The 22,977-nt window shown below is 56.3% G+C and overlaps 1 protein-coding gene across 17 annotated transcripts in view; it reads right to left on the bottom strand.

Moving 5' to 3' along the window:
* DYSF (dysferlin) overlaps positions 1-22,977 on the bottom strand; it is a 238,722-nt gene that overhangs the window by 108,529 nt on the left and 107,216 nt on the right. For all 17 annotated transcript variants that reach the window (XM_073023068.1, XM_007970265.3, XM_007970270.3 and 14 more), the window contains 9 exons: positions 21,309-21,415; positions 15,646-15,838; positions 13,376-13,531; positions 9,509-9,640; positions 9,253-9,419; positions 7,992-8,106; positions 7,592-7,697; positions 7,184-7,326; positions 3,053-3,226 (listed from right to left, as the gene is read on the bottom strand). In XM_073023068.1, the coding sequence (XP_072879169.1) occupies positions 3,053-3,226; positions 7,184-7,326; positions 7,592-7,697; positions 7,992-8,106; positions 9,253-9,419; positions 9,509-9,640; positions 13,376-13,531; positions 15,646-15,838; positions 21,309-21,415 (1,293 nt within the window). The remainder of the gene's footprint in view (positions 1-3,052; positions 3,227-7,183; positions 7,327-7,591; positions 7,698-7,991; positions 8,107-9,252; positions 9,420-9,508; positions 9,641-13,375; positions 13,532-15,645; positions 15,839-21,308; positions 21,416-22,977) is intronic.

Raw genomic sequence — 22,977 nt, 5'->3', positions numbered from 1 at the left:
GTGTGTGTTGGCGTAAGACAGTGTGTGTGTTGGTGTGTATGAGTGTCTGAAGAATGTGTGTGTTGGTGTGTATGAGTGTGTATTGGTGTGTATGAGTGCGTGGCGAGAGAGTGTGTGTTGGTGTGTGTGTTGGTGTGTATGAATGTGTGGAGAGAGTGTGTTGGTGTGTGTGCTGGTGTGTAAGACACTGTGTGAGTGTGTGTCACTCAGGTATTGAGTCTTCCAGACAGTCAAGTGGGCCTGTGGCCCGGTCCAAATGCCAGACACACCTAAACCTTCCAAAACTCTCTGCTCCTCAAGCTGCAGGTCTGTGGGATCCGCCCTCTGAAGCCATTACCTCCCTCTCTGGTTCCTTCCGCCGCCCAGGCTGTCTCAGGACTCAGGACTTTGCCACATTGGTCTCTTCCATGTATCACAGGCAAGTCACAGGTGAATTACAATCCATCACCCGCCTATGGCTGCTGACTTCACACCTGGTTTCAGCGATCCCTCAGGACAGTCTCATCCATGAGAAGAATACACAGATCGGTCTCTCTGCTTCTGGGAAGTGCCCCCCTTATTCTCCCAGGCGCTGAGCCATGAAAGCTTGGCCTGGGTCCCCCAGCCTTGTCACTTTCTTCCTCCAGGCCCTAGCCAGCCCGAGGGCCCATCCACGCTTTGTCCACGTGTCTCCAGTCACCTCTATCCCACACCCAGCCCCATCGGCTCCCCGCTCCAGCCTTCCTGCCCTGGGCCGCCTGGCAGGCAGCCATCAGCTCTGTCTCCCTCACACAGCACTTCACCGTGTGTGTCAGCCTTGCCAGGGCCAACCGTGAACTCATCACAGCCCGCCCCACCCCGCCCTGCGGCCTGGCAACCACAGGGGCCCCACTGTCCACCTCTGACTCTTCCCTCCCCAAACCCTGCAGTCCCACCTCCCTCCACCTCAGCCCCACGGCCTCACGCCACGTGGTCACCTCTCGTGGATCTCTACCCAAGACTCCTGAGGCTTCCTGATGGGAGGCTCTGCCTCCCAAACATCCTCTATGGCTGCTTGACTGATGGTCCTAAAGCCCAGCTCTGACTAGAGAACTCCTCTTGTCAATAACTGACACTGGCTCCCTACTGCTCTGGTCACTGTCTAGACCATCTGGAGCTCTTTGCCCAACACTGCTTTGGTTTTTGGTTTTTGTTTTTCTTTTCAGAAGCTCCTTTCCCCAATCTGGTGGCACTGTCAATCACAGAGAAGGGGCATGGCCCATGCCAGCCAATCAGAATGCTCCATCCCTCACCCAGGCGCAGGGGCTGGCGGGGCACCACCGGGCAGAGCCGGTCAGTCATGCCCCAGACTTCACTGACATGACTGAGAAAGCAGCACTCGGGGGTCTCCAGCTGCAAGGAAAACAGTGTGGCGCTGTGGGCTGGGCTACTTTATCCAGCAGGACTCTGTTGACTGGAGGGACGATGCTTGCCTTTCGTCACCAGCAACATCTTTGCTACCACACAGACAGAGCCCATATGAGACAAGGCCAAGACGGGGTACAAGTCCTGGGGACAGTGTGTGAACCTGTTTCCTGCTAGGTCTAATGCCTGCTTCACCTCTTGGGTTCTTCCCAGCTCTGTGAGCCCACAAACCCCTTTTCTCCTCAGCTCCTTCAGGTGGAGCTCTGGCTGATGGAAACAGTTCCTGATTACACAGCGTGCCTTCCTGGCCTTCTCAGACCTGCCCCTAACTCTGAGGCCTGCCAAGGTCTTTATACCCCACCCCTCAGCTAGAGCCACAAGACCATCACCAGCCCCTGCCCAGTGTCCTTTCTGACTCAAAGCAGAGGGGGCCACAGAACACCAGCCCCACCCCAGGAGGCTCCCCAACTGCTCTGACCTCAGCAGGAGCTCCATCCTATCCTGCCCCACCCTGGCCAGAAGACCAGTCCACAGTCCAGAGCCGAGAGTTCCGCTACCTCTCCTCAGCCTCCCCTTGACCTGGCCCCAGGACAAGGGAGGGGCTCTCTCCAAAGCCTATGGCAGGCTCCTCTGACGTCCTCAGGCCCCCAGAGAGCTTCCTCTCCTATACTACCACTGCTGGGCCTTACCCACCATCGAGGCCTGAGACTGACAGAGCCTCCCCAGCCTGCCCACTCACTCTCAGGGCCACTGCTGGCTTCACCTCCCTGCCGGTGCCCAGCCCGACAGATCCTGAGCCTCCCCACAGCACTCCTCCAGCCTTCAAAGTCAGACTGTCCTACAGATAGGTGCCCAGCCTGACCCCAATCACACAGCTGGCTTCACATGGACACCCTCACATCCCATGGGACCCGCTCTCTAGGACCCAAGCCCAAACCCCCCAGGGAGGTGCCAGTCCTGGCTGGATTTCAGAGGAAGCAGCTCCTTTCCCAGCAGAGCGGGGACTGGCTATGTGCCAGTACCGAGTGCTCGCTCAGACTGTCCCCGAGGCACCTGCTCCTCTCTTTTGGGGAGCCCGTCACCCAGGTCCTAGAGAACCTTGAGCCTACCCTAGTTCCACTGGCTACAGAAAGTGCACCCTGGGCAGGGAAGCCATCCTGGGCTCAGCTTCTAACAGAAAGTGCACCCTGGGCAGGGAAGCCACCCTGGGCTCAGCTTCTGAGGCACACCTCTTCCCCAAAATTGCTGGGGATGCCCAAGAGATGGTCTCTGCCTCAAGAGGATGTACGTGCAACCAAGGACACTCTGGGGCCACAAGACCTCTCTCACTCCTCCCACGGGCCTCCTCGCCCATCTTCATGCCAGCCAGCCAGGCACAGGTCAGCCAGATGGCCAAGGCCATCTTCCCCTCTGCTTTCATCTTGACACCTCAGAGTAGTAGCAGCAAGTGTTTCAGTGCCAAGGAAGCTTTTTCATTTTAGGAGAACACCCAGACTGGGGCTGCTTTCCCCACATGCCGCCCCACAGATACGGACGCCAGGATGACCAGCCAGTGTTCCATCTAAAAGTCCTAACCTGGGGTCCCTGTGCCTCTCCCACGTCAGCCCGAACAGCCCTGGGAAACCAAGATCCACCCCACCCGACCCAGGACAAGCGCAGCCCCACGTACCAGGGCCCCCTCGAGGGCAAACACAGCTGCAGGCCCCGTCTTCTCCAGGGGCTCCATGCGGCGGCGCCAGCGGCGGCGGCGGAAGGCATCTGTCTTGCGGTACTCGAGGTGGAACTTCCAGCCAAAAAGAGAGGCGTACTCCCAGCCCTCGCCCTCTGCCTCCGCCTGCCTATGCTGCACAAGAGAAGGGGCAGACTCAGAGGCCAGTGGGAAGGCTGGGGGAGTCCTGTGCTCAGCTCTACCTTTGCCTTCCTGTCCTCCATGACAACTCCCCACCAGCTCCCACACCAGACCCTCTAGGTGGGAAAACCTGGGAAGGCCACCTAGAGGAGAGGGGCTTTCTGCAGCCATAGGAACCTCGGGTCAGAAAATCAGGAGGCGAGAGGAGGCTCCGTGGGCTACAGGGAGAACCGAACACCCAGAAAGGGAAGGTAGACTGATGCAGTGATGAAAACACTGGGCTTTTGACTTGCTTATTTGTTTGAATTCTGGGTGGATTTCATGAATCCAAAGTTTTCTTGTCATTTCCTTTTTCATCTTCACATCCTGTAGTGGGTCTGCAGCTCACAGGTAAAAGAAAGATCCTATTTCCCAACCACAGCCAATTTCTCCCCAGGGGGCTAGACCCAACTCAGCTGTGGAGGCACCCCCTGTACCTCGTTCATGGGGTCCCTTTCCCAGGCCTGAAGGGAGTCCTGGGAACCCCCTTGCCATTCAGTTCCTGGGAGAGAGTGACCTGGCACTGTCGTCAGACACCACCTCACGTCTGGGCCAGAAGCACAGTGACAAGGGCTAGTCCTGGAGGCCAGCTGTGCCCCTCTCCAGGAAGGATGCTGGCTGTGGGGTGGCGGGCAAGGCACATGAGCCTGGGCAGGCTTTGCCTCTGTCTGCTAGATGCCCCTTCAGGGAGAAAGTTGAATCTGTCTGGTTCACAGAACCAGGAACAGCTGGTTGTCCAAAAGCCTTGCCCCTCCCTGGACCCAGCAACAGTCCTCTGTAGGTTCTCTGCCCCCAAGGAGAAAGGAAGGAACCTGGGTCATGCCACAGGCTACTCCTGAACTAAGGGAGGTCTGCTTCTTCAGCCAAAATTCAAATGTGCGTTTAGAAAGGAAGATCACAGACCAAGAAGGTTCAGGGGAGGCAGGCACAGAGGCTGTGCAGTGCACAGGCCCCTGTGTGACCCCGGAGCAAGTGCACATGCTTGCGTGGGCTCATCCGTGTGCACGATGGGCCTGACAGTGTCCTGTGGCTTCTGTGCTCAACTGTGGGCATGTGTGCTTGCGTTGCATGAATTCCAGTGGGGCCCGCCCCAGCCCCTTCACCAGCCAGTGTACACATGTGGCGCACCCATCCCCATCTGCCATCAGCATCGACAGCTCCCAGCTCCCAGAAGTTACCTGCTCCGGGGAACCCCCATGCTAAAGGAAATCCCCTCACTGAAGAGATAGGTATGTACTCCAGCTCACCCCAGCAACCCCAAGCTTAGACAAATGACTAAGAGGATACAAAGCCCAGCCCTGCCTCCAGGTGAGGATTCTGTGGTGTTCCAAGTTGTGCACCTCCCTAGGACACAGCTCAGGCCCCAGCTGACCTGCCTGAAGCTGCATCCTTGCTCCTCACACTCCCGAAGGCACTGCCCCAATAACATGCAGCCAAATCCACATCTTAGCCTCTGCCTCCAGGAAACCCAGCCTAAGACACAGTCCGTGGGTGTCTTTCCATCTTCCAGGTCAGTGTGTGAACTTTGCATGTGATCTCCTGCAATCATGGGCATCTGAGTGTGTCTGTCTATAAGCATCTGTGTGTGTGCTGGGTGCGATCTGTGAGTGTGTTGGGTGTGATCTGTGCTGGATGTGATCTATGGGTGTGCTGGGTGTGATTTCTGTGTGCTGGGTGTGATCTGCGGGTGTGCTAGGTGTGATCTGTGCATGTGCTGGGTGTGATCTCTGGGTGTGATCTGTGCTGAGTGTGATCTGTGCATTTGCTGGGTGTGATCTGTGTGCTGGGTGTGATCTGTGCAGGTACCGGGTGTGATCTATGGATATGCTGGGTGTGATCTGTGCTGGGTGTGGTGGGTGTGATCTGTGTGTGCTGGGTGTGAACTGTGTGCTGGGTGTGATCTGTATGTGCTGGGTGTGATCTGTGGGTGTGCTGGGTATGATTGTGTGTGCTGGGTGTGATCTGTGCATGTGCTGGGTGTGATCTATGGGTGTGCTAGATGTAATCTGTGTCTGCTAGGTGTGATCTGTGCATGTACCGGGTGTGATCTGTAGGTGTGATAGGTGTAATCTGTGTGTGCTGGGTGTGATCTGTGGGTATGCTAGATGTAATCTGTGTCTGCTAGGTGTGATCTGTGCATGTGCTGGGTGTGGTCTGTAGGTGTGATAGGTGTAATCTGTGTGTGCTGTGCTGGGTGTGATCTGTGGGTGTGCTGGGTGTGATCCATACTGGCTGTGATCTGTGGGTGTGCTGGGTGTGATCTGTGTATGCTGGGTGTGAACTGTGTGTTTGCTGAGTGTGATCTGGGTGTGATCTGTGGGTGTGCTGGGTGTGATCTGGGTGTGCTGGGTGTGAACTGTGTGTTTGCTGAGTGTGATCTGGGTGTGATCTGTGGGTGTGCTGGGTATGATCTGTGGGTACGCTAGCTGTAATCTGTGTGTGTGCTGGGTGTGATTGTGTGTCTGGGTGTGATCTGTGCATGTGCTGGGTGTGATCTGTAGGTGTGATAGGTGTAATCTGTGTGTGCTGGGTGTGATCTGTGGGTGTGCTGGGTGTGATCTGTGGGTGTGCTAGGTATAATCTGTGTGTGCTGGGTGTGATCTGTGGGTGTGCTGAGTGTGATCCATACTGGGTGTGATCTGTGGGTGTGCTGGGTGTGATCTGTGTATGCTGGGTGTGAACTGTTTGCTGAGTGTGATCTGGGTGTGATCTGTGGGTGTGCTGAGTGTGATCTGTGGGTGTGCTAGGTGTAATCTGTGTGTCCTGGGTATGAACTGTGGGTGTGCTGGGTGTGATCTGTGGGTGTGTTGGGTGTGATCTGGGTGTGCTGGGTATGAACTGTGGGTGTGCTGGGTGTGATCTGTGTGTGCTGGGTGTGATCTTTGGGTGTGCTGGGTGTAATCTGTGCATGCGCTGGGTGTGATCTGTGGGTGTGCCAGCTGTGATCTGTGTGCTGGGTGTGATCTGTGTATGCTGGGTGTGAACTGTGTGTTTGCTGAGTGTGATCTGGGTGTGATCTGTGGGTGTGCTATGTGTAATCTCTGTGTGCTGGGTATGAACTGTGGGTGTGCTGGGTGTGAACTGTGAGTGTGCTGAGTGTGATCTGTGGGTGTGCTAGGTGTGATCTGTGTGTCCTGGGTATGAACTGTGGGTGTGCTGGGTGTGATCTGTGGGTGTGCTGGGTGTGATCTGTGGGTGTGTTGGGTGTGATCTGGGTGTGCTGGGTATGAACTGTGGGTGTGCTGGGTGTGATCTGTGCGTGCTGGGTGTGATCTTTAGGTGTGCTGGGTGTAATCTGTGCATGCGCTGGGTGTGATCTGTGGGTGTGCCAGCTGTGATCTGTGTGCTGGGTGTGATCTGTGTATGCTGGGTGTGAACTGTGTGTTTGCTGAGTGTGATCTGGGTGTGATCTGTGGGTGTGCTATGTGTAATCTCTGTGTGCTGGGTATGAACTGTGGGTGTGCTGGGTGTGAACTGTGAGTGTGCTGGGTGTGATCTGTGGGTGTGTTGGGTGTGATCTGGGTGTGCTGGGTATGAACTGTGGGTGTGCTGGGTGTGATCTGTGTGTGCTGGGTGTGATCTTTGGGTGTGCTGGGTGTAATCTGTGCATGCGCTGGGTGTGATCTGTGGGTGTGCCAGCTGTGATCTGTGTGCTGGGTGTGATCTGTGTGTGCTGAGTGTGATCTGTGGGTGTGCCAGGTATGATCTGTGTGCTGGGTGTGATCTGTGTATATGCTGGGTGTGATCTTTGGGTGTGCCTGGTGTGATCTGTGAGCACCTCCAGTGAGTCCCAGGTGTCTGTGCATACCATGTGCACACATGCAGGTGTCTGTGTGCATGCAGTTCTGCACCTGTGCCTGCTGGTCACCTGCGATCAGGGGCCTCACTCCCACCCACCATCTGCTGGCTCACCCTCTTCAGCGCTTCCATCTGGCTGAGATCCCTCCTGCGCAGGCGCACCCAGCGCCGCCGTCGGTGTGTGTAGTACATCTTCTCAGCAGGGACCCAGTGCTTCGGCTTCCGGTCCGGGGGGATGGTGATGCTATACTCCCAGCCTGGGGGAAGGGGAACCCGTCACTCATTGCTTGGCAGTTCCCCATCTCTCCTCGGACCATCTCTGAATTTGGGGCATGGTCACAGACTCTTGAGCAGCCACTGACTCTCGGTCCTAATTTGTAGCTTGGAGTGGGGGTGCCTTCAAGAAGTGTCCCAGGGTGGGTGAAATAGCCCAGTGAAGGGCCCTAGCATTCAGCTGTCCCCACCAGCATGGCTTGAGAGCTCACCGGGGATGGAGCTCGCCAGGCTCCACATGCTACCCACCTTGCTCATCGACAGCCCGGTTGAGGTCTGTGGACCATTCCTCGTCTTCCCACTTCCAGCCCAGTGGGCACTCAATGTCATCTTTGGGAAGCACCTTCTCCCCGTTCTAAGGACAAAACCGAACAGGCAAGCAATGAGAGGAGACAGACAGATGTGAGCAGGGAGGCAGAAAAGATACAACTTGACAACATATGTCCTCGAAGTCCCAGATAGAAGGGCAGAGACCCAGAGTCAGTGTCCTGCCACCACTGCACCCCACACTTTCCCTCTGGAAACCAAAGCATGAAGGCTCCAGGGGTAGGAGGGGGCAAGGAGGAATATGCCCCAGCCTCCCCTGAGCCCCAGGTGCCTCCAGAGACCAAATGTCTAGACCCCACCTGCCCCTGAGCGCCTGGTTTACCACATCGGTGTAGTTGTCACTCATGTAGATCCACTGGCCTCCGGGAAGCCGGGTCTGGTTCTCAAACACCTCCTCCACAAAGCTCAGGTGACCGGCGTCCATGTCATGGAGCAGGCTGTGGAGGAGGGCTGGTCAGAGTCTCCGCTGGAGAGGCCCCCATCCATCCACCACCTCCTGGAGAGCACCCCTGCCCGTGTCAGCCTCACCCCAACCAACAATGAGAGACATGGGGGTAGGGAGGCAAGGGTGCAAGAGACCAAGGCAGAGAGTGAAAAGGAGACCTAGGGACACCCTGGGATAATCAGGGACAAAAGAGCACATCACCAAATTAAAGAGAAAAGGAGGCCAACTGAAGACAGCAAAAGGAGGATGGGCAGTCGAGACTTGATGGATAGTTGTAAAAATATTAAGTGTTACCAAGTTGTACTCGTAAGATTTGAGTGCTTGACTGTATAACATATTATACTTCAATGTTTTTAAGTAAAAAAAAATTAAACACCACAGAGTTGAATGCCAACCAAATAGGAAAAGGAGAGGAGAGGCAAAGGCAGCAATAGACATGGAGAAGGACCACATAGATCTGAGAGGGACTGAGAGAGAAAGGACCACTCAGGGGATGTGTGAGCAGTCCAGATATGAGAAGGGTTCATGTGCAGAGGAGGTGATGGGCTTGTCCTGGGTGTCTTGGAGGATGGGGCCACACCCAATGGACACCACACAGAATGGAGGCTTAAGAATAAAGGCCTGGCCAGGCGTGGTGACTCAAGCCTATAACCCCAGCACTTTGGGAGGTTGAGGAGGATCACTTGAGCCCAGGAGTTCAAGACCAACCTGGACAACATAGTGAGACCCTGTCTCTACAAAAAAATTAAAAATTAGCCAGGCACGATGGCACACACCTGTGGTCCCAGCTACTCAGAAGGCAGGAGCAGGAGGATCACCTGAGGCCAGGACGCTGAGGCTGCAATGAGCTGTGATCATGCTACTGCACTCCAGCCTCCAGACAGAGCAAGACTCTGTCTCAAAAAAGAAATTTTTTTTTAATGAAAAGAATAAAGGACTGTCTGACTATCCAAGCCCTTCTGGAAAGGACTGCTGCCTGGCGAGCCTCAGTGCTGGGAAAGTTCAGTGAAGTTCCCATGACCAGCGCAGGAGCAAGCAGAGGGATCAGCAGAGCCCCAGCCTGCCTCCAAAAGGAGGGTGCAGTCCATGGTGGGCAGCCTGGCCTGGCTCTCCCCAGTCCTCCCTGCCCACGACTCACGTCTTCTCCGGACACACGAACCAATCTCCAGCCCAGGTCCAGCCGGCCGAGGGGCGGAAGCTCTCCTTGGGTAGCTTGATCTTGCCGGTGACATCAGAAAACTTGGGGTAGGTGAGGCCCGTTGTGCCCCAGTTCCCGACCAGGGCCAACTTGGTCTGGTTCTCATACTGGAGGGCCAGGAAGAATGAGACGTGAACAGGGGGCCCAGGCAGCTCCAGGGAGTGGGAGGCAGAGGTGGGGGCTGGCAGGCACTCACGGTTTCAGCAAAGACAGACAGCTTCCCCTCAGCAAACTGGTTGAACTCCTTCTCATCCACAGAGAGCCCAAACCACAGCTTGACCCGTATCTGCACTGGCATCCGGGCCCCAGGCACCTTCTCCATCGGATACTGGGTACCAGAGAAGGACAGAAACCCACAGTCCCCTTCAGGATCCAGATGTCCCAACGAGAGCCTGAGGAGGAGTCCTCCAGGGCTGGGTAGACCAGGCTGACACCCTCACTGGGAGTGTCCCCTGTGGAAGCGCTTACCAGAATTGCATGGAAGGGGAGCACACAATTGAGAAATGCCCACCCCACCCCCCATCCCTCACCAAGATTCCTCGCCATCAAAGGCAAAGACTACATCATTCCCTTCTAAGGAGCACTCTGCGGAGAGGAACCATGTCTAGCCCAGGATCTCTCCTCTCCCCTTCTCCCACCACATCCTTGCTTCCAGTTTCTTCTGGAACAGTGCTTGCCAATGGTACGTTCCATGATGAAAATGGTTTATATCTTCACCATCCAATATGGTAGTCACTAGCCCCATGTAGCTACTGAGCACTTGAAATGTGGCCAGTATGACTGGGGAGGTAACGTTTTCGTTTCATTTACTTTTAATTAATGCAAATTTAAATAGCCATCTGTGGCTACCATATTGGACAGCACAGTTCTAAAACTTGTCTCTAAAGGAGACACAATGATACAGATCCGGAAGGAGAAGAAATTAAAGCCTCCCCCTTCAAGTTTAATATTGTATTTCTTTGGTTAGTGTATCATCTAATATCCCTACCCTTTCAAGTGATTATCAGCGTGTCAACCACTGTTCACTGGTCTTCAACTGCTTTTTATCCTGAAACTTTCAGAAGCTCTGCCAAATGGGATAACCACAACAACCCAACATGAAACAGAAATTATTCTCCACAATTACTTCACCATTTGATTGAAACCCAAGGTCAGACATGGCCTGAGGAGCAGAAGCTCCTGCTCTTAAAATTCACATTGTCCCCTAGAGGAGGCAACACATTAAGTATCCAGGCCTAGTGTCATGAGCTCAAAGCAGTATATCCTCTGGGGCAGGGAGCCGTGTGAGCAAAGGGGTGGGTTCAGAAAAAGGAAGGGCGGCTGAGGTAAGGTGTCCCACGCTAGTCAGGGAGGCCTGGATCCCTGGAGGGAGAGCCGAGGGCAGGTAGGAGGCTCAGGAAGGGGCAGAGGACATGCCAAGGCCGGGACCACCTCATACTTCCCTCCTGCAGACACAGCCCCGCTTCTTTTGGTTCATCTTCAATGAAGCCTGGAGGAGCCCCTGAGTCCACGTGTCATGCCCCGGGGAAACCTCTCCTTGGCTGTTGGCTTAGGCTGTCCTCTCCCCCGGGTGGTTAACTGCCTTTACCCTCCAAACCACCAGCCCCAGGGAGATGGCAGGAATGCCTGACCCCCACTTCCCCCATCCACCCCCGGCTCTCTCCCCTGTCCTCCCCCAGACGGGGCCAGCCTGCCGGACCCAAAATAGCAACAGCAAATAAAGAAATGTCTAGTTTGGGGCTCCTCTCTCTCCCTGCTGGTGCTCATTTTTTCCAACTTTGGTTTAAGTTCAGAAACACCAGTGTTTTCTTGGTCTCTGCTTGCTGCCAACATTTTTGTAGAGCTTGCTCAGGAGCTACTGGCGGGGCTCATAAACTCAGTGGGGAAGACTTCGAGAAACAATTCTATATCTTTTTTTTTTTTTTTTTTTTTTTTTGCTTGAAACCAGGGAAAATGTTTCAGTTTGCATTTCCCTGAGGCTACATGGCCAAGAGGTCAGAACCTGGAGCTCGTCCCCTCCCAGCGAGTCCACCAGGCACGATTCAGCGGCACCCCCGCTACTCTCACAGACAGCCTTCCCGTCAGCCCCGCTCAGATGCAGCCACTCCTTGACTGCCTTCCCTTTTTGCCCTACCAGGCCAGGAACTGGCTTAGGAGGTAGATTCTCAGAGGTTAGGCTCTGACAAGCACAGCAGGTTAGAAGCTAACGGGAAACATGCCCCAGCTGGCACGTGAACAGGTGGATGGGGGCAGCCTACTGCCCAACACACATATACACACAGACATACTCACACAACTGTGTGCAGACATCTACTATCCCTGGCCTTCAGCTGGCCTCTAGCCATGGCACGCATAGAGCAGGGGAGCTCCCCAAAAGGAAAAGGGAGAGAAACTGACATCCATTGATTGCTTATTTCCAGCAAGTCCTATCACCTGTGTTACCTAACTCAACCCTCAAAACCTGTAAAATGGGCAGCCCCACCCACCCTTATTTTACAGATGATAAGACAGCAGGCAATTCAGAGAGATTAAGCAACCTGCCCAAGGCCACACAGAGCTCCAGTCAACCCTGGCATCCTCTGTGCTACTGAAACCTGTCCTCTCCATGCCCCCCAGGGGACAACAAGACAACTGGCCAATATACAAATGCATCTAGGCATCACTCGGGTGTCTGCTCCCGGGGTTCGGGTTCAAGGCTAAAGTAAGTCAACAACGACTTCCTGGAAGAGGGGAGGAGGGAGGAGAGATGTGGGGAGGGGGAAGGTCAAGCGCAGAGGGGTTTTAGGGAGGTGGACTTGGCTGGATGAAGACCCAGTGGCTTAGGTCGAGGAGGCCTTGAATGCTAGCAGAGCTATTCGGGGCAAATGAAAAGAGATAAGGAGGGCTGGCGCAGTGGCTCACGACTGTAATCCCAGCACTTTGGGAGGCTGAGGAGGGGGCGGATCACCTGAGGTCAGGAGTTCGAGACCAGCCTGGCCAACAGGGTGAAACCCCGTCTCTACTAAAAATACAAAAAAAAAAAAAAGAGCTGGGTGGGGTGGCGAACGCCTATAATCCCAGCTACTCGGGAGGCTGAGGGAGGAGAATCTCTTGAACCTGGGAAGCAGAAGCAGCAGTGAGTGGAGATCACACCACTGCACTCCAGCCTGGGCAACAGAGTGAGATTCCATGTCAGAAAAAAAAAAAAAAAAAAAAAAGAGGTAAGGAGCAGGCCTGCTTCTCAGGGCTGCTCCTCCCCAAGCAGGGGCAGCTTCACTGACAACCCTTCAAGGAGGGCCCTCCCTTGGGCCTGGGCAGCCATCGTGCAGGGAAGGATCTCCCACATTATGTCCTGCACACCAGGACCACAGCAGCCTTGGCTCTATATCTGCACATGAGCCTAGAGAGGAGCACAGATGGGCTCTCCCCAAGCACCTGCTCACCTCCCAGTCACCCATCCCCAAAGCTGGTGACCCCCCTGGAAAGGAGGAAGAGGGAGCAGGGATGGGTGTTGGAAGAGGAGTAAGGGCAGGAGAGGTGGGGGCTGGTGAGACCAGGGGGCACAATTACATGCTCCCAGCTCTCCAGTGGGTCTAGCTTGTGGTGCGCCTGTCCCAAACTCCAGATACCAGCCTTCCCAGCAGAGGGACCTGAGCCTCAAAGTGACTCCAGCTCCAGTCCAGGGCACTGGGGTTGGTGTGGAAGCCAGGTCATGCAAGGCCTGCTAGTGCCTGGGAGCTGAGGACTGAGGCCTCCCTATAAAGGACACCTGCCTGGAAGGACACACACAGCCCCAGGGGTCAGCCCTCTGACATGGCCTGGACCACAGACTCCACCTCATTCACTGCCAGCGCCAGTGATTCCAGCTCAAACCTACTAGTCCTAGACTAGGTGCAGGGGCCTGGGGACTTTGGGGGAGACCGAGGAAAAGGAAAGTTGTTTTACCCAAAGACCTCCTCTCCTTCCAAGACCACAGCCTAAGAACTAAGATAGGTCAAGAACAGGAGGGGGAAGCAGAAGAGGTGGGAGAAAGGCCTTGTGTTGGGAAAAATATGATCATGATTTGGGAAAAAAGAAAACTCACTTTCAGAAAGATTGTCTGCAACTTCCCACAATTCTTGCCACAGTAGTTGGCACCCCGCCGGGAGAAGAGGACTTGGTGGGCGGGCACCCGCTGGTATGCCACACGCTTGTCTCCCTGCAGCATCCAGATGATGATATCCGGCAGGCTGTTCTGGGGCTGAAGAGAGGGCGGTGGTCAGGGTGGGGATGGTGACACACCAGGCCCAAGCCCCACAGCCACACCGTGAGCTGACCTCTGACTCAGAGGTCACAGAGGCCTCTCCTCTCCCAGCTTCCATCCCACATGCTGCCCACCCTGGCCTTCCCCCAGACCTCCCAGGGCTGGCCAGTGTCTGGTTTGAGTGGCAGTAAGCCCCCAGAGGACAGAGCAGAAGGCGGCTCCCAGCTCACATGAGAAGCCTGCCAAGGTTACTGAGCTGAGTACATCCTTCTGGGAAGAGACACTCCTGCCTGGACCTCAGACCTTACATTCTTAGGTCCTCGCTACCAGGTAGACATTCCCAGGGGGCAAACATCAGAGAACGAGATTTGACCAGGGAGGTCACATTACGCCTAGGACATCACCCACCTTCCTCAGTCCCGAAAGCGGGAACAGATCCATGGAAGGTATGCCCTTCCCAGAGGACACACACCCTCCTCCCCTAGCAGCAGGATTCCCGTGGCCTGAAGACACTGGACTCTGAAAATGGTGACTAGTCCGGAACGAAACTGCGAGGCCCCTAAGCCCCTCCAGCATGATTGACAACTGCTGCCAGCTGCACACTCTGGCGAGCAGGCTGATTGGGTAAGGGTCCATTTGCTTCCAAGGATGGTGAGCAAAGTGAGCCCAAGTGGGGCCAGGTCTCCAGCCAGGGCTCCTGCTGAGCTGATGCTCCTGCAGCACAGGTGAAGCATGCCCATGCATCACTTCACTGAACCCCAACAGCGAGCCCAGGAGACAAGACAGGCAGCCCCATTTGACAGGTGAGGAAAATCAGGCTTCGAAAGCTTAGGAACCAATGTAGGTTTTTCTGACTCCAAATATGCGTTCCTAGCCACTATACCAGGGGTTCTCAAAGTGTGGCGCCCACAGCAGCAGCAGCTTCTGGGAACTTGTTAGAAATGCATATTTTCAGGCTCCGCCCCAGTTCCAGAGGGGCCAGGAACTCGAGGGGTGGGCCCTAACCTGCTTTTCACAAGCCCTCCAAGGGATTCTGATGCACATGCAAGTTTGAGAAGGGCTCTCTCCACGGGGCCCTTACAGTGACAGCACTGTTCCACCTTAACCCCTTCCAGTCATATCACAATTGATGCTTAGAGTTCAGGGGTCAGTCTGGGCTGAGCTTACAGAGAGCAGCCCGTGACCAGCCTGAGGGGTTGTTCTGCTGCCACTGTGAGGGGTTGGTCCACAGCTGAGCAACACAGTGTCCGCCAGGGAACCAGCCTGTGCCTAGAGGCCCTGCTGACTCCAGGGACCCACATCCCTTCCTGAGCAGCCTCCCTCTCCCCTTCCACAGCTTCCTCCAGTAGCCCCTCTCCTGGCCCTGCCCTTCTCACACTCCTGGGGAGAGCCCCTACCTCCTGCCTGGGAGTCCCACATGAGTCTGGTCAGAGCAGGCAGCAGCGATGTCTGCCCACCACTTGTGAGCAGACCCTTCTCATTCCAGACAAATCCCTGACCTGCCTGTTTGCCAGGGAACGGGGTGGGTGCATCTGGCCACACAGACCTCAGGGGGAGGCTCTGCAGGTGGGGAAAGAGTTCCCCAAAGACAAACCAGAGCCGGTCCTCTCTGATCAGATACAGCAAAGCTCAGAGTTACTGAAAATGTAGCCTTCTTGCACCTGGGGCTCAGAGGCATCCAGGACAACAGGAAACAGAGGGTCCAGGCAGGGGAGGTTGTTGGCCAGGTGCAGACAGGCACTGGCTGGCAGGAAGAAGGAGTCGGGAACCTGGGGAAGCAGGCCCTGGCACTGAACCTAGAACCAGGCACCTGGATTCTGGTTCCAGCTCTGTCTCTGACATACTTTGGCAAGCAGAGGGCATTTATTAGTTACCTATTGTGTGCCAGGTTCTGTGTCAGGCCCCATAACACCCAGTATCCCATCACACCCTCTCTCTTCCTTCTACAAATTGGTCCATTGAGGTTCAGAGAGGTTAAGTCACCTGCCCAAGGTCACCCAGCAATGGAACCAGGGTGGGTAATAATCCAGACATTCCCCTTGAGCCTGCCAGTTCTGATGTTCCAGGCAGCAGGAGAGCAGAAGAAGAAAGGTACCCGCAGGCTTAATTACCTCCTCAGCGAGGGCACGCAGACGCAGGAGCCAGTCCTCAGCCTGATCCAGAGCAGCAGGGAGCTCACTGTGGCCAAGCTTCAGGGCCAGGGCAGCCTCCGTGATTTGGCTCAGGTGACGGGTGCGCAGCCGGTACAGGTACTCGTCCAGGTGGGTGGCAGAGGGTATCTCATGGATATCACCCAGAGGCTGGCTGTGAGGGACAGACAGATGGAGTGGGCCTGATGAGCCCAGGGCTCCCCCAGGTCCAGGCATGCACATGCGTCGGGGTTCTCACAGCAGGCCCCACCCCCTCTGCCTGCCTGCTGGGTGCCTTCTCCAGCTGGCTCCACAAGCACAGACATCTCTGTGTGATGTGCTCCATCCTCACCTCCTCCAGGAAGCCTTCCTCACCCATGTCAGCCTACACGCCTCCTGATGTGGAGTCCCCAGCCCCCGATTCCAGGACTGCCAGTTTGGAATCTGTCCTCAACTCCAGTCCCGTGAGTTCTTTTCCACATATGTTCCCCTCTGCCCCACTGACTACAGGCTCTCAGAGGGCCCAGGGGGTCCCGCTCCTGCCCCCTGGATCCTCCTAGAGTAGAGGCCCCAACGCTGAGTGCCTGCACTGAAACAAGCCCGCTCTGTGCTGTGTGTCCGCATTCTTCAAGGAAGAAATTTAGGAACCCCTGAAAAGCCACTGCAGGCACTGCGGGGAGGCCAGCAGCTCAGATGTATCCACCTGAGGTGGGGTGGAGAGCCACGACAGAACCCTTCCCAGAACCCTCTGCTTTGGGAAGCCTTTGGAGAGGAGGTGGGCGGTACATGCAACGCCAGAAACACAGCCCTGAGCCCTGAGAGGTAGGAGGTCAGGTTTAAGCTCAATCCTGTTTAGAGGCAAAGAACTTTGACCTCCCCCATCCCACAGAGGCGCCCTAAAAGTCCTTCATATGGCTCCTCCTCGCCATTCCAAGCCCAGGGGTCGGTACCCACACAAGCGCCATGCAGAAATGCGGCCGGGCGGTCTGTGCACTCTCTAACCAAGCGGGACCCCTCTCCATTTTCCCTGATTGAGGGTATGGGGGCTGCCCTGCCCCCACCCCACCCCACCCCCTTGACTCCCAAACAGGACATTAGTCAAACCCGCTCCACCAGGTCTGCTCCCACCACTTGCAGCCCCCCCACCTCCCCTCCCCGCAGCGTCTGACTCCCGGCTCCCGGCTGATTTATTTTTCTGCCAATTTCCCCGAGCTATGCAGAACCAATTACCGCCGGAGCGCAGCGGCACCGCCGCCGCCAGATACACCACTCTGGCAGGCCCTCGGCGCACTACATTTTTCCTGTTATTTTTTTTAATTGAATTTTTAGGGTGGGGGGAGCAGTACGCAAACTCCATCTCGGGAAACTTAAGCCCCGGGGCCTGTCTCAGGTCACGTACTGCACACCCTGTAGTAATATAATATTTACTGCCCCGAGGGTGCCGCGGATGGGCTGCCCCAGGCCGCTCCTCGGTGGTGGAGCGGCATGCTCCGTGGGTAGCGGGGCGGGGGTGGGGGGGCCTGGGCCGGAGCCCTGGGCTGGGGCCTGCCTGGGAACCAGGCCTGAGTGGGCCTGAGGGCGGGGGCAGGCGGGTCTGGAGAGGGATAGGGAGAGCCGAGCCAACCAGGGTGATTTATGCGCCCAGCCTGGGTCGGGAGTCGGGAGGGGCTGCAGTACAGACCACCAAAGGGAGATTTTCATGGAGGCTACAGCCCAGCCAAGACTCCCCAAGAAACATTTAGGACCTGTGAGTGCCACTAACAAGCTGTCTCCGTGCTGTCTCGGCTCTTTCCCTCCTCAGGAAAGCCCAAGGCAGGGGGTACGGAAAGAAGGGGAGACCAGGAAGAGGAGGCTGATGGTGCTCCACCCAGCCCTAAGCAAAGCCAGGGGCCCCGCCAACGCCGGCTGACTTGGAAATTGCAGGTAGGCCCAGCACAGGGCTCAGCAGGCTGAGAGCAGAGTGAGCTGGGCTGCTCCCAAGGTCCCTGCTTGCCTCTGCGGGGCCAGGTGGATACCTGTACCCTGGGCAGTGTCCAGCCTGAAAGATGAACTGGCCTCAGGGCATTCATTTCACTCCTTGTGAGCAACAGCTCTCCCCTGGGCCTGGGCTGGATGCTGCATCCAGAGATGAGACCTGGCCCTGCTCTCAGGGAGCCCACAGAAGAAAGATGCAAACAGATCCCTGCCTGAGCAGCCTCAGAGTCAGGAGCCCTTCCTGGAGGAAGTGGCTTTGCCCTGCATCTGGCAGGGCCAGCAGGAGTTAGTAAGGCCCAAAAGAGCAGGAAGGGCATCCTGGCTGATGGAGCAGCATGTGCACAAGTGCAAAGACACAGAGGCAAGGGGGAGCCTGTAGGGGTGCGGACGCTGAGGACCAGACAAACCAACGCAGAGCTTCAGAAGTGCAGGGGCTCCATGAGGCAGGTGGTGGGGACAGAAAGGCCTGTCCACCAGGAGGAGAGCAGGGGCTTTTCCTGGATGCAGCGGCAGCCACTACAGGGCTGACATGGAGGCAGGCGTGACACAGCTTGAAGACGATGGGGATACTAAAGGAGGGATGGGAGAGGAAGGAAAGAGGAAGGACATGGGTGAGGCAGAGCCACCAGGGCTGGGGCAGAGGAAAGAGGAGGCGAGCAGTCAGAGCTGGCTCAGGTTTCCAGCGTGGGTTCTGGGGAGCCAGGAAAAGACAGTGCCGGGAGGTGATGAAACCTGTCTGCAACACGTGTAGCCCCAGACGCAGCACGGAGGTGCTGGCGGGACATCCACGTGGACATGTCCAGCACGTTGTGTTCATAGGTGTAGAGATCAGAGGAGAGGGCTGGGCTGGAGGAACAGAGTGGGCACCACTGGCGCTGGGGAAGGGGGAGGCTCCCGGAAGATGAGCCAGGAAAAGGGCTGAGATGGAATGAGGAACACCGATGCTGGAGCAGTGGGCCAGGCTGGCTAGAGAAAGGGTGAGCTGCTGTGGTCAGCTGTGGACCTGAGTTCGCTCAAGGCCCCCATGCCCAGCTGCTCTGCACGTCGGCTGTGATGGTGCTCAGCATCACACAGGATGCTCCCACACAGGAGTGGGAGGTGGAGGAAGCCCTCTTGCTGAGGTGCGGGGCACTAGTGGCCTCAGTGGAACTGAGCGAATTGCTCCTGCTGCCTGGAATTCCTCTCCTGGACAGCCATTATGCATTCCCAAGAGGACGGGAACCCAGCTCTCCTCCCAAGCTCCTGAGCTGGAACAAGCATCCCTGCTGGGAGGCCCAGCCACTCGTCCAACCCCGGGAGAGTGACTCAAAGGGGCCAGAAGTGTTTTTAGGCAGATCCTCCAAGAGCAGAGCCCTGCAGAGGTCACTGAGGGCAGCCAAGGACTCAGGGCCCACGCGTCTCAGATGTCCCAGGCCCCTCAGACCTGCTAAGCTACAAACAACACGGGGGTCATGTGCAGGGCCACGGGTAGAACCCAGAATCCTGGCCCACCCACCTCACCCAAAGTGGTGCCAACGTGGCACTATGAGTCATCCTGCAGGTGGGGCCTGGGGCCCTGGGGATGCCCTGGGGAACTCACCCAATGGCTGCAGCCACCCCAGGCTGACCGTGCCCATATGCGCCCCTCCAACCCCATTCTGTCCTCCCACCTCCAGACCACAGGCCAGCTTCCTCACAGATGCCTCAACACAGCCTGTCCCAAATGCCTCACCTCCCCCTCAACTGGCTCCTCCTCCTGCTGACCCTCTCAGAGCACGGCTCCCATGCCCACCTAGCCACCCTGGCCAGGACCAGGGGATCATTCTGAACCTTCCTGTGGCTCCCACATTCACCCCATCAAGTTCTGTCCATTACAGAGCAGCACTGCAAGGGGGTTCTGCCACTCACTAGGTGTGTGAATCTGGGAAAGTTAATCAACCTTCCTCCCTGTGCCTCAGTTTCCTATCTGTAAAACAAGGGTCATTTACTTTTTTTTTTTTTTTTTTTGAGACAGAGTCTTCCTCTGTCACCCAGTCTGGAGTGTAGGGGCGTGATCTCAGCTCACTGCAACATCCACCTCCTGGGTTCAAGCAATTCTCCTGCCTCAGTCTCCCAAGTAGCTGGGATTACAGGCACCCGCCACCACACATGGCTAATTTTTGTATTTTTAGTAGAGATGGGGCCAGGCTGGTCTTGAACTCTTGACCTCAAGTGATCTGTCCGCCTCAGTCTCCCAAAGTGCTGGGATTACAGCTGTGAGCCTCCACACCCAGCCTACTTTCTACTTCATAAGATTTCATGGTTGGTTAATAGCAGAGACCCTCGGGGCCACCCAATTGGGCAACAGCCTCTCCTGCCACCTCCCCCACCCAGGAGGCAGCAGGCATTTCAGGCTTCTGTGCTTTTGCCTTGGCAGTCCCCTCTCCAAAGGCTAACTCCTGCTCCTCCCTCAAAGTCCACCACAGGCATCCCCTTCTCCAGGAAGCTTCCCTGAATTCAGTTAGTGGGAATGAGATGCACCTGCTTGGAGCTCCTACAGTGCACACCTCTAACTTCCTAACAGACTTTACCTCCTCTGCCCATTTTTTGCATCCAACCATCCCTGGAGGGCTGAAGTTGTACCTTTGTCAGTATGATCTGGGTGTCTGGCACTGAGCCTGCCAGGCTTCAGGAAGGTTGGGGGAAATGGGTGAATGGCCTGTCTGGAATTCCACTGCTGGGCCAGGAGCATTTCTCTGGGGTAATATTTTGATAAAGATATACTTCCTAACTGAACCATAAACGATAGAAGGGATGCTGCATCAGTGGCCATGGTTATCAATTCTCTGATGCGTTCAGCAGGGCTGTACAGCCATGCTGAGGGAGGGGTGATGAGGCGTATAGGGGGCATAGAATACATTTGTGTATATTCACACATCTGCATATATTAACCCCGTGGAGAGCAGAGGGGCGACTATTTAAGTCCATTTAACAGCTGAGAAAACTAAAGTTCAGAGAAGAGAAGCTTCCCAAAGTCACAAAGTCAGATAAAGAGACCAGAAGCTAAGTCTCCTGACATTTCTTCTTCTGAGCAATAATTATGCTACCATTTATTAAATCTTTCCCAAGGGCCGGGCACTTTGTTTAGAAGATATTATAAAGTAGTTATTCTTCATGCCAGGTTGAAGTCGAGAAAACCAAGGGTCAGAACCCACGGGTGGCTCCCCAAAACCACATGGCGGTGGAGGAGATGTGAGATGCACCCCTCTGCTGGGCCTCCACACCCCGGGCCTTCTTTTCCTGAAGTTGACAATCAGCCGTGTCAATAGAAGGCTAAACAGAAACCATGATCCCCGACATGGCCTTGAGGGAATGAGGGGCGCCGTCACCCCACCCCCCAGCCAGCTCCTCCTGGAGATTCCATCAGGGAAATAAGAGGTCGGGGATCAGAGACACAATGCCCCCCATTCAGGTGAGCCGGCCGCCGGGCCCACAGCTGCTGCTGCCGCAGGGAGATTTATGACCTGCTCTCCATGTCACCTTTTCAACTCCTGCGCTGGCTCCACCACCTTTGGACTCAGCACGGGCTGGACTGCTGGCCAAGCGTGGCTGGGAGACGTGCCATTGCTCACCGCCACACACGAGCACTCCCAGCGAAACAGGCCCAGTTGAGCCAGGAGAGGAGGGCACCAGGGGCGCCAGGTCCCCCCTACCTGCAGCCTGCGATGAGCTCATCCATCATCTGAGCCACCAGTGAGTCCACGTCCTCCGTGGAGCACTGCGCCTTCAGGGCCAGGTGGACCTGCTCCAGGCCAGCTTCCTGTGGAAGGGTCAGGCAAGGGTCAGGTGTGTCACCACAGGGCAGAGGGTGCACGCTGGACCCAGCCCCTAGGCCCTGTCACTGCTACTGAACCAAAAAGGAGTGAACAGTTAGAGCAAAGAAGGCAGAGCCCAGGCCCAACAAAGCAGGTTCTATCCTGACTCAAGAACCTTCCAAGGCTGCCCGTACCCAAATACATCCAAAGTCTCGTACCTGGAACTCCAGCCTCACATGTAGTCACAAGGAGCTGGGGGTGGGGGGGGTGGGGTGGGTTCTGCAGACTTGGAAAGAACTTGATGGCTTCTGATTCCTCCCTGCCACCCTCAAAGCAGGCCTGGCTTCCCACAGGTGAGTGGCCCTCTCCGAGCCTGCTCTGGTTCCCCACCTGGAACCCTCTCTCCTTTCCAGATTCTACCACCCGATGAGGCTTAGACTAAGAGCACCCTCTTCCAGGAGCAGTCCCAACACCTCTAATCACAGGAACCTCCTTCCTCAAACTCCCGTGGCCTGCTCATTCCCTGTGCTGCCTCCCAGGGAAACAGGCCCTTACCAAGCTTTTCTCCAGCCCTCTCCATGGGGCCTCAGCCCTGAGCGGAGAGGCCAAGGACTGTCCCTCAGCCCCCCACACGCCCCTCCCCACCCACCGGCCTTCCTGAGCAAGGACGTGTGCTTGGGATTTGGACTACCAGTCTCACAGAACTGGAAAGAACATGGTCCCTGCCCTCTTGGTGTCTGGAGTCTTGCTGTGAGCCAGTGATTGGCCCAGAAGGCAGAGTCTAGAGCTGTATGGCATCAACTCCACGTTCTCCCCATCTCAGCACTCGATGGTCTCCTCTTTCCCCTAGAACTGCCAGTCTCTGGGAAGGTGGGGCCACCATGGCCTCCTTCCCTTCTCTGTCCACCTTTCCTTCAAGCCATGCTCACCTCCCCACCCACAGATATGCCCAGGCCTCTCCAGCCCCGCTTCCCTCCACCTGCTGATCCCAGCATGCTCCTGCAGTGGAGCCTGCACCTGTCTCCTGCATTTTCCCACCAGCTGTCCCCATCCACACCACAGAAACCCCTAGAGCCACTGCCAGGACCATCAGCTTCCCACTCAACCTCCTCACCTCCCTTGGCCTCTACACCTCTGCCCACCTGTGATTCTCCTCCATTCTGGCCAAGTGCCAGGACTGCAGCATCCAGCATCTGTAGGGGCCTCCCCAGATGTCCCCTCCTCACCCCCAAAACAGAACCTGACCTCATATGCTCTGCTCTTCTCCCCAGCTTCCCAATTCCCCAGCCACCTGAGTTCCTCCTTATAGCCCTTCCTCGGCCCCAAATCCAGTTGGCCACCAAGGCCTTGTAGCTCAAGTCCTGCAATTTCCACCCCCGCCCGAGGCCATCTCCTTCCCAGGGCTTGGTCACCCTCCCTCAGGCTCCTGCAATGGTGGCCTAGCTGGGTTCCCACCCCCCATCTGCTTGCACTGGACACAGCCCCCTCGCTGGCCTATGATGCCTTCCTGACGCTCCTTGGCCACCCTCCCTGCTCTGAGCCCCACACCTCTCTGCCCGTGGAGTGT

This window comes from Chlorocebus sabaeus, chromosome 14 (assembly GCF_047675955.1).
Source record: "Chlorocebus sabaeus isolate Y175 chromosome 14, mChlSab1.0.hap1, whole genome shotgun sequence".
NCBI lineage: Eukaryota > Metazoa > Chordata > Mammalia > Primates > Cercopithecidae > Chlorocebus > Chlorocebus sabaeus.
This window is presented reverse-complemented; position numbering and strand designations above follow the sequence as displayed.